General features: G+C 41.1%; 1 protein-coding gene across 1 annotated transcript in view; it reads right to left on the bottom strand.

The window, feature by feature from the left end:
* Nucleotides 1–11,730, bottom strand: part of NXPE3 (neurexophilin and PC-esterase domain family member 3) — a 37,040-nt gene that overhangs the window by 3,072 nt on the left and 22,238 nt on the right. Inside the window, exon 4 of the mRNA XM_008074460.2 lies at nt 3,679–3,885. Within this exon, the coding sequence (XP_008072651.1) occupies nt 3,679–3,885 (207 nt within the window). The remainder of the gene's footprint in view (nt 1–3,678; nt 3,886–11,730) is intronic.

Below are 11,730 nucleotides of genomic sequence, written 5' to 3'. Positions count from 1 at the left end.
TCAGCCGGGGGAGGTAGCGCATGCCTGTAATTCCGGGTACTCGGAAGGCTGAGGCGGAAGGATCGCCCGAGCCCAGCAGGTCGAGGCTGCGGTGGCCGGGAGCGGCCACTGCACTCCAGTCTGGGCAACCGGGTGAGACTTCAACTCAAAAAAAAAAAAAAAGAAATACTATCACTTCAATTTCTCAACCAACTCATCTTCGGCAAAGCCTCCACTACCAACTACTGGAGAGAAGAGAACCTATTTAGTAAATGGTGCTGGGAAAACTGGCTGACCACATGAAGAAGATTAAAACAAGACCTCTACCTATCACCATACACTAAAGTCAACTCTAAATGGATCAAAGACCTAAACGTAAAACCTCAAACTACAAGAACCTTAGAAAATGCAGGAGACATCCTTACAGAAATTGGAACTGGCAACCAACTCCTGATCAAAACCCTAAGTGCCCATGCCATAAGAGATAAGATAGACAAGTGGAACCTCATCAAACTGACAAGCTTCTGCAAAGCCAAAGAAACCCTCAAGAGAGCAGGGAGACAGCCCACAGGCTGGGAAAAAAATATTTGCCAACTGTATATCTGACAAAGGTCTAATATCTAGGATCTACAAGGAACTCAAATGTGCCAAAAAGGAAAAAACAAACAGCCCCATTACAAAATGGGCAAAAGATATGAACAGACACTTCTCAAAAGAAGATAACAGATACATGAAAAAAGGCTCAGCCTCACTAGTCGTCAAAGAAATGCAAATTAAAACCACACGGAGATATCACCTAACTCCAGTCAGGATGGCCATCATCAGTAACTCAAAAAACAACAGATGCTGGAGAGGATGCGGTGAAAAGGGACCACTTCCACACTATTGGTGGGAGTGGAAATTAGCACAACCCCTGTGGAAAACAGTGTGGCGATTCCTAAAAGATCTAAAAATTGACATCCCATACAATCCTTCAATTCCCCTGGAGGAACTCAAATCACTCTATGAAAAAGATACCCGCACACACATGTTTATTGCAGCATTATTTACAATAGCAAAAACATGGAACCAACCATGTTGTCCACTGAAAGAGGACTGGAAAAAAAAAAAAGTAGTACATATACACAATGGGATATTACACAGTCAGAAAGAAGGACAAAAATTATGAACTTCGCAGTAACTTGGGTGGACTTAGAGGCTATAATATGGACTGATCTATCACAGAAACAAAGAACTGACTATCACATGTTCTCACTCATAAGCGGACCTTGAACAACTATCCAAATACTGTAAGAAAGGGATTGGCAGTAATGGGAAACTGACAGGGGAGGTGAGGGACGGGATTGGCAGTAGTAGGAAACTGCCAGGGGAGGGGAGGGCACACCTCATCAACAAGGGTACTTGCATAATGAACATTTGTATACCTACCCCTGAATTGTACCCCACATATTTAAAATTTAAAATAAAAAAAAAATACTATCACTGATTGTATGACTTATAATTTCACATTTATGGAATGACTTAAATAATGGGGCTAATCAAAGGGTACAAAGTTTAAGTTAAATAGGAGAGAAAAGTCTGCAAGATCTACTGCACAGCATGGTAACCACAGTAAATAACAACATACCATATATTTCAAAATTGCTAAAAGAGGAGGTTTTAAATATTCTCACTACAAAATAAGTATGTCAAGTGATGGATATGTCAGTTAGCTTGATTTACTCATTCCCCAATGTATATACATATCAAAATAGTACATATCCCATAAATATGCATAAATGTTAGTCAATTAAAGGTAGTTTTTAAAGACTAAAACAACTTTAAATGTAATTCTGAAGGAAAAAACCAAATACCTCTTTTGCAATAAGCAAAAGAAAGAAGCAACCCTGTTTCTTTTGACTTTCAATTTTATCCTATAAATGAAAAATCATGTTAATGACCTACAGGAGAACTCTCTCTCACATGAGAATGACAAAGCAGCACAAATTAAAATTCCTTTCTCTCTCTGTCCCTTGATCTAAATTGTGTTTCAAGGTATAGTTCCTTAGAGACATTCTGAAGGTCCCAGCAATCAGTGGGACTCCTTATACTCCTAAAACACTGTACAATTCATCACTTAACATATGCACCCATGAGGAAAGAGGATCTGTCCCACAGCCCTAAATATTCCCATAAGTGCCTTACAGAGAACAGACTATGTAAATGCTGGCAACCCAATTCAATTAATACTTCCTAAGTACCTATTCAGTGCCCACTACTACAGGTGCTACAAGCCAGCAGCACTCAGATGGATAAGTCACAGTCCTTGCACTCTGAGAGTTTACAGTCTATTCCAAAGAAGTAACATCAGACTATAATTGTCCTATATTCCTCTAAAGGGTTAAAGTAGGTTTCACATGTTTTTCCTTACAGTCCCAGGCATCTCTTCTAGATTTCCCTACCTAATTCATTACTATTTAGCATCCAGCCCACTTAAACTGAATAAAAACTCAAGCTACCACTTTCTTTTGATTAAGATCAAGCATTGACATGAGGTTTTACTTTTATCAGGTGAAAATCTGTCTGTAAAGAGTATGGTGGAAAATAATCAAATGGTCAGTGTGATCACCGCTGTGAAAGGAAATACCAAGCTACGTCATTAGAAGTTAAGAAGCAAGTCACTCCAGACACCAGGAGGGTTCTGCCTGGTCATCAAACTGCTCTAGCATCATGCTGTACAAATTATTTCCCTTCTTCTGGTTTTATCAACCAGAACTTAGCAATGTGTTTCAAGAGAAACACACGCAAAACAAAAATTGGAATTGACTTTGCACTTTTGGAGGGTAATACATACTTCCTCCTTTCCTCGTTAAACATTAAATTTAAAAGCTAAATTGATCCAATAAATGAGAGTTGATATAAAAAATCACAACTCACAACAAACCATGGGGTTTTACTTTATGAAAAGCCTTGCCCATACACTGTCATTAAAAATAGTTCCCACAAAATCATTTATATCAGCTCTCTAAATTGAAAGTGGGGCCTTTATTTCGGCTTCCTGAGATCCATCCTTCCTTCTCCTTCCAGAAAGAGGAGAATGCCCACAGTGACTATAACTGGGGTTTTGCTCTGAGTCTAGAGAGCAGCTTCAGGGTCAAGCAGAGAAATCTGGGACTTGCCCAAACCCCCTCAGTAGGAGTCAGCTCCAAATCAGAGTCACACCGTAGTAGGCCCGATGGACGACACAAGGACAGCTCTGCTGCATTAAGATGAGTCACAAAAAGTTTGGTTGCTTCTTTCCAATTAAATCTACTACGAATTTGGAGTTGGACCAAACAGAACTAGAAGAGAAACAACTGAAAACGCCCCCCTCTATTTTATATCCCAGAATATTAGAAGTGAGTGACACCTGTGAAGTGGCATGGTCCAGCTGTCTCATTTCATGCAAGAAGTGTGAAGCCCTGAGCAGTAAATGACTTGTCCAAAGTCATACAGTGATTCAGTGGCACAAACCTCAGGAGAATCCAGTGTTTCCACCAGTGTGACACAACCCCAGTACTGATCAGAAATTGTCACACATCTTCCCACGGTTAAGATACCTTTTGAGTCCTACAGAGAAACAACCACTTCCTCACCTGATGCATTTCTTCAGGCATCTGAGTGTGTCTGCTTATCTCAAAGCTGATGTGGAAAAGAAGAAACAAAAAGCAATGTACCAACCTGGAACAAATGTAGTAAGGTATTCAAACCATTGCCTGATTGTTGAGTCACCAAATAAATATACCACTTTTCTTTGTAAGCATTCTGTGATGTTGTCAGGGTCATTAAATTGACGCATCTTAAACTTTCTGGGCCTCCATTGGTCTTTATAATAATATCCAGAAGGAAAAGTTTTTGATCCTTGGGATAATTTGAAGTTGTTCATTTCTGTTTTAGAAAAAAGAAGAAGAAAATAAGATATTCTGACATTCTTCTCCAACAATAGATGAAAATGTCTCGAGAAACACATCAATTTGTCAGCTTGCTGACATATGGGAAACATTTCTTGGTGTCGTATCTCAAAGAAATCCCAACATTTCCCCCGATACAAAAAGGCTCTCTTATGCACAAAAACGGGAAGATCTGAAATGGGTGTGAGGGTGTTGGTGGACAGAAGGGGAAAAACAGAACTTTGAGCATTTTCTCTGATTATATATGTTTTTATCAAAAATATAAAGGAAGACAAAAACCAAGGAAATGTGTGGATATAAGCATCTGCTCTTCATTATCCTGGAATAGAACAGTTCTTATCCAAATGCCTGTGAGGCAAATAATAACTTAAATTCATATTTTACATACACATAGTAATATATGTCCAGTTTCTCAGCCCATTAAAAGGAAAGCTTCAATCCATGGGTCCTGCCTTTACATTTTAATGTTAGTTCCAAAAACCACGATTTAATATAGAGAACAAACTAATGAGATATAGTCCAAAGGCTTATTCTCCACAATACAAAGGTTCAGGAGGTCTTTGTGTATAATCAACAATACTAAAAATACATCAGCAATGTGTACTCATGGCTGTAGCCTAGCTACCCATGATAACACAAGAAAAAGGACACCTCTTAGAGAGAGAATCAATATCCTTCTGTTGTAACACCTCCTGTAGAAAATGCCACTGTGGAAACAACACACTTTACATGCTTCAAAACAGACAGTGATGGCTAATATTTCTTTCAAGTTTACTCTGCACCAGACACTGTTCTGAGCAATAAAATGAATTATCTCATACACTGCTCACAATAACCCTTTAAAGTATATCCTGTTACTATTCCTGACTTTCAGAAGAGTTAAGCAACTTGACCAAGGTCCCAGAGCTGAGCTAGTGAGTAGCAAAGTCAGGACCTGATCAAGCCACCAAGCCTGAGGTCTTAACCACTGTGCCAGACCACTTCTCAAAAGCAGAAGTTTATAGATGCCTGCAATTTCTTTTGTTTTTGTTCTCAAAGGCATATGTTTATTCATTTCTAACAATTATTCAAATCTACAATCTTCAGTGATACAATCACCAGTTTATATCACTTCTTTATACAACCTTGCTAATAATCTAGTCATTCTATTATTGCCTATTAAACCACAATTTTCAACCAAATGCTTATACAACTCACAAAATTTCCACCTCTCCAAGGTAGGGGAGGGGGCCAAAGCTTAGGAAACATAGTGGTGGCCATAGCTCAAAGAGCACATGGCCATGCCAGAATTTAGTAAAGCAACGGCCACAACTCAAAAATTTTAAGCGAGTCCCTATTTGTGACTATTTTCAGTTTATTTGACTTCTTGATATTACCCATGTAATTCAACATTATTTCAGTTTTAATTCCCTTTAGAGAAGATGCCCTATTTGACAGCACTTATCTAATCTTTTTTCTTAGATATCAGCTAATTCTTTGCAGGTTCAAGGCCCAAGTGGAAAAGTAAACACTGTTTTAAAAAGCTTTAGTTGGCAAATGTGATTATCAAAGAAAAATCAGGGGGTGGGGTAAATATTTGCTTGGTTTATTCAAAAATGTTTTCCTAACCCATTATCAAGTGTAGCGTGACCATGTTACTACACCTCATCTAAAGTGCCCTCATTATATCAGCACATCAAGACTGCATAGCTAGAGGGCTCTGAAGATGACACCTAGGGCCCACAGAAAACATTTACGAGGATGAGAATTAAAAGTGATTTTGGGCCAAGTGTACCGCTCACACCTGTAATCCTAGCACTTTGGGAGGCAGAAGCAAGAGGTTTCCTTGAGCTCAGGAGTTTAAGATCAGTCTAGGCAATATAGAAAGACCTTGTCGTAGATAGATAGATAGATAGATAGATAGATAGATAGATAGATAGATAGATAGACAGACAGACAGACAGACAGACAGACAGAAGGAGAGACAAACAGAAAAATACACCAAACATGGTGGAGTGCGCCTGTAGTCCCAGCTGCCAGGGAGGCTGAGTAGAAGGATTGCCTGAGCCCAAGAGGAGGTTGAGGCTGAGGTAAGTCATGACTATGTCACTGCACTTCAGCCAGGGCAACAAAGTGAGACACTGACTCAAAAAAAAAGTGATAAAGTGACTTTGATGTTATAATTTTTACCACTGTTAATTTGGTAAATAGCTATCCGGTGTCAAATATGTGTTATTTTAAACAGTATATATCACACAGAAAACAATAACCATTTCCATTCAAATGCTAATTATATTTACTACCAGAGCCAAGTCAAGCAAAGCAAATCAATTAACTGAACCTGACATTAATTCTTTAAACATACTGCATGCTACATAAAGGAACCTTATTTTTTTAAGTGAAATGCATGAGCCTACAACGCCCCCTTATGGTCAGCTGGGACAAAAACATCCTCTGATAATAGGCTTGTGGCTGTTGCAACAGCGTCCTGGAACTCAGGGCGCATTTTCACATTCGATAACAGAGATATGGAAGTCTCTTAAATCGGTAACATAACCCCTAATGTGGAATAAAATAATTAAAACAAAAAATGAGCTATTACTCAACTTTATGGTAATCCTGAATATTACTGGTGAAAGAAAAAGTTTACACAGAGGTGGCTGGAAAAGCAGAAATAAAGACCTTCGTGCAAAATCAGAAGGGACACTCTTTTACCATTTGCAAGTAATGTCTCTATCTCTAAAATGTCTTGGCGCCTCTTTAAAGCCCATGACTTACATTTCCCCCCAAAGGGTGTCATCTCAGGTATCCATTAGCCACAATGAAGGCCATTTGGGCCATAAATGGAACAAAATGAGAGAGAAACGGCAGATAAACTTCCTAAACCATCTAGAAAGAGATGGACGAGAAGGCTACGATGTGAATTAGGGATGAAGGGCACACATGTATGGTCCACCTGTCCCCTTACCTTTGTGGCATAGAATTACCTGTAGAATTAAGCACAGTAAAAAGGCAGAACAGAAGGGAGTACACAATTTATGAGGAAGAAAAAAAAAAAAGACAAGACAGAGAAGAAATGGGATGAAACAATTCCCTGCACCAGGGAATGCCATGAGCACAGGAGGCCTGGCCCCCTCCGTGGGATGGGGATGGGGACGGGGACAGGACTTGTAGAGTTGTTGAGGCACACCTTTTTAGCGGCTGGGAATGTGAGAAGAGCCTGGCTGCACAGTAAATACAGTGGCTGGAGTCTGTGTGTTCTCCTTGAATTCTCCCTATAAAACCTTAAATTTCTGCTATTTTCTTTATATTTTAGTCCCCTAAAAAGCTCAGCATTTTACACAGTAAAGTTAAGAATGCTGCCTACGTGGAAACAACTATAGATTCACAGACAGTCAAAAGGGAACTCAAAAAATAGCAAGTCCAAATATCTTTTTTTTTTTTTTAACTTGGAGTCTCACTCTGTGAGCCCAGGCTGGAGTGTAGTGGCATGCACACTCACAGCCACCCCAGCATCAACCTGCTGGGCTCCAGCGATCCTTCCGCCTCAGCCTTACAAGTAGCCAGAACTACAGCAGTGTGCTACTACACCTGGCTAATTATTTATTTATTTATTGTAGAGATGAGCTCTCGCCAAGTTGCCTGTGCTGGTCTTGAACCTGCGGGCTCAGGCAATCCACTTGCCTCAACATCACAAGTGCTGGGATTACAGGCTGAGCCACTGAGCCCGGCCCAAATAGCTATTAAAGATGAAGAAAGCAAGTTACAGAGTAACTTGCCAAAGTTTCTTAGACAAAGCTTCTCAGTGGTAGAAGTGGTACTGCTTACAAGACAAAAATATTTCATTCTTAATGTTGTTGTGGGAGCGGGTTTCCTTCCCCTAAACGATGTCAGTTTGTTGGGTTCCATATGCAGGATATGAGCCCCTTGATTTCTAGGTTGACTAAATAGAATGTATTCTATATCACATTATTTTTTTCCAATAACTGGAAAGTAGATGTCTTTAAAGTAGCTTTGTCCCAAATACATGGACTTGGCAATAACTTGGATGGATTTAGAGTCTATCATACTCAGTGATCTATCACAGAAACAAAGAACAGAGTACCATATGTTCTCACAAAATACTATAGGAAAGGGATTGGCAGTAGTGGGAAACTGCCAGGGGTGGGGGAAGGATTGGCAGTTGAGGGAAACTGCCAGGGGAGGGGGGCCACACCTCATCAACAAGGGCACCTGCATAATAAACATCTGTATACCTAACCCTGAACTGTACTCCACATCTTTAAAATAAAAAATGAAAATAAAAAATAAAGTAGCTTTGTCTCGTTTATTGTGATAACATTTCTCTGCTATTTTCTAGGATTCAACAACCCAGAGAAGTTTCATCCACAAAATGACTGACTAGTTTAGTTTTCACTGTATAACAGGAAACACTAATATCATTCACTCCATTACCTGCTGGATGTATCTGGATACTAAAGTGTTAATAAATTTCACCACGAGCCGGGCTCGGTGGCTCAGCCTGTAATCCCGCGCCTTTGGGAGGCTGAGGTGAGTGGATTGCCTGAGCCCGCAGGTTCGAGACCCGCCTGGGCAGTGAGACCTCATCTCTACAATAAATCAAAAAATCAGCCGGGCGTGGTAGTGCATGCCTGTAATTCCGGCTACTTGGAAGGCTGAGGCAGAAGGATCGTCGGAGCACAGCAGGTCGAGGTTGCAGTGGCCGGGAGCAGCCACTGCACTCTAGTCTGGGCGACAGAGTGAGACTCCAACTCAAAAAATAAATAAATAAAAATAAAAAATAAATAAATAAATTTCACCATGGCAGGTAAACCAAAACATCAAGATATCCTTGGCTATACCTCCTAGGCATGGTTTAAGGATACTAGGACCTAGTCTAAGTTCGACTTCATATCTCCAACCATGAGACCCCAAAGATCCCTTAAACTCTCATCTTATTCCCCAGCTGTACCCTCAGAGTCTAGACTAACAGAGCAGGTATCAAAATGATTGAACAAGCCGGGCTCGGTGGCTCAGCCTGTAATCCCGTGCCTTTGGGAGGCTGAGGTGAGTGGATTGCCTGAGCCCGCAGGTTCGAGACCCGCCTGGGCAGGTGAGACCTCATCTCTACAATAAATCAAAAAAAATTAGCCGGGCGTGGTAGCGCGCACCTGTAGTTCCAGCTACTTGGAAGGCTGAGGCGGAAGGATCGCCGGAGCCCAGCAGGTCGAGGCTGCGGTGGCCGGGAGTGGCCACTGCACTCTAGTCTGGGTGACAGAGTGAGACTCCAACTCAAAAAAAAAAAAAATGATTGAACAAATGAGCCCTTGGACTCTGGTTTCATCATTTATAAAACAAATAAACTACTAAAACTACTAGTTTTTTGGAAGGGCTGCTATGAACAGTCAATACCATAATAGTGTGAAAGCACTTTTTTGACAGTGAAGAGCTATGCTGGGGTCCTGGAAACATTCTATAACTTCTAAGTGTTCGATATCTTAATGTTTGTGGTATATTATCCCTCCGTTCAGTAGGTCAGGAGTCCGGGACATGGTGCAGCTGGGTCCTCTGCTCAGGAACTCAGGTTGAAATCAGGGTGTGAGAAGGGTTGTGTTCTCTGGAGGAGAGGCTTCAGAAAGTTTATCCAAGTGGCTGGTGGAATTCAGTCCCTCATGGATGCTACACTGAGTTCCCTATTTCCTTGCTGGTTATGAGCCAGAGGACGCCCTTCAGCTCCTAGAAGCTGCCTATGCTCCTTGCCATGTGGGCCCCTCCATCTTTAAAGCCAGCAACAACAACAAAAATCTCCCTCACGTGGAACCCTTCTCACACCTTGAATCTCTTTCTTCAGGAATTACATGGTCCCTGTTAACGGCTGATCTAATAAGGTCGGGTCTACCCAGAATAATGTGTCCTTCTTATAATCAGTCATGGAAGTGCTACCCCATCATATTTGCAGTCACTCCCACACTCAAGGGAAAGAGGGTTATATAAGGACACTGCATCGCTGGAAGTCAGCTTAGTATTCGGCCTACCATAGTTACAAAGATACACACAAATGTAAAACTTCCTTGTGCTACATAATTACAATCCATGTGCTCTACTGTATATAAGACACACCTTGATAAATTTTTTGTTTTTGTTTTTGTTTTTTTTTTTTTGAGTTGGAGTCTCACTCTGTCACCCAGACTGGAGTGCAGTGGCCGCTCCCGGCCACCGCAGCCTCGACCTGCTGGGCTCCGGCGATCCTTCCGCCTCAGCCTTCCAAGTAGCTGGAACTACAGGCGTGCACTACCACGCCCGGCTGATTTTTTGATTTATTGTAGAGATGAGGTCTTGCCTGCCCAGGCGGGTCTCGAACCCGCGGGCTCAGGCAATCCGCTCACCTCAGCCTCCCAAAGGCGCGGGATTACAGGCTGAGCCACCGAGCCCGGCTGATAAATTTTTTAAATAGTAAAGGGCTATGAAGATGTTAGCATCTATACTATTGCTATCAGACCTAATCTTACCCCAAACTCTCACTAAGCTTCCCCCAAAAATATGAGCTCAAGTTGTGGATGAGGTTAGACTCTGTCAAGAACCCTGAGCCATTTAGCTGTGATGGTCTGGGGACCACTGTACAGATGCTAATGAAAACTCAGCAGTAACTCTGGCACTAGGAAAACCTGACAGTCACCAGACACTTGCCCTTAATAGGGCAGTGTCTAATTAAAATTTTTTTCCTTTGCTTTTGACTGGAATTATACCCATAACAGCACTGGCAATCTCAAGCAATCGACTGGACTCTAAATATGCATCTAAGAATAATTTTACCTCATAAGACAATGAACTAGCTAATATACAAATAAAAACTCATAGGGAAAAAACTTCAAAATAAAGGATTCATAAGTGAAATAATAAAAGTAAAAAGATTATAAACCCTTCTAAGGGTAGGGCAAAGGAAACACAAGATGAGTCTCAAATATCTTGTGGTGTCAGAAAGGACGTGCTAAAAACAAAACAAAAGGATGAGAGCATGTCAAAAGGGCACAGAAGCCAAACCAAAAAAGTTCCCAATCGCCAAAAGTAGAACAGTCTGAGCAAAAAATAAACAACTGAATTGGATTATAACTCAAAGAATGAAATAATAATGAGTCCATACTGACATAAATAATAAACAGGGAAGAAGAAACAGCTCTTTACAGAAGAGTTCCAACTAAGGTCGAAAGAATGAGAGATACAAAAACTCACCATTAGAATGCCATAGAATGCCACTGTTACAGGCAAAACAGATGAACACTGATGAATACTAAAATTAGTGAGTGAAAGTTTTAGCAGAAACAGAATGTGTGCATAGAATGTAGGAAAGAGGAAGGAAATGAAAAAGATGAGCTCTTGATTTAGAGTCTTTCAGTGCCCTCTGCCGGTCACTAGAGTGAACTTCAATAAAGTTCTGTTGAGCTGGACTCCTTCTATATATAGTCTATAAAGCAATTATCCTTCTTTTCTTTCCAATTATGAACCTGCTACAAGACGGTATTCCTATTCAAAGTCAGGCTATTCTGCTCCTACTGATTCATAGTACTTTCTTCCTCTAAAAATCCATCGACCCAGGCACAGTCAAACCTGTAATCCCAGAATTTTGGGAGGCCAAGGCGAAAGGACTGCCTGAGCTCACTGGTTCAAGACCAGCCTAGGCAACTTGGTGAGACCTTATGTCTACAAAAAATCAGAAAACAAGCTGGGTGTGCTTGCACGCACCTGTAGTTCCAGCTGCTTGGAAGGCTGAGGCAGAAGGATCGCCTGAGCCCAGCAGGTGGAAGCTGCAGTGGCTGTGAGAAGGCCACTGCACTCCAGTCTGGGC

Source organism: Carlito syrichta, unplaced genomic scaffold (assembly GCF_000164805.1).
Source record: "Carlito syrichta isolate Samal-C Ts95f unplaced genomic scaffold, Tarsius_syrichta-2.0.1 Scaffold316463, whole genome shotgun sequence".
In the NCBI taxonomy this organism is placed as follows: domain Eukaryota; kingdom Metazoa; phylum Chordata; class Mammalia; order Primates; family Tarsiidae; genus Carlito; species Carlito syrichta.
Note: the sequence above shows the minus strand (reverse complement) of the source record. Positions and strands in the feature narration are given on the sequence as shown.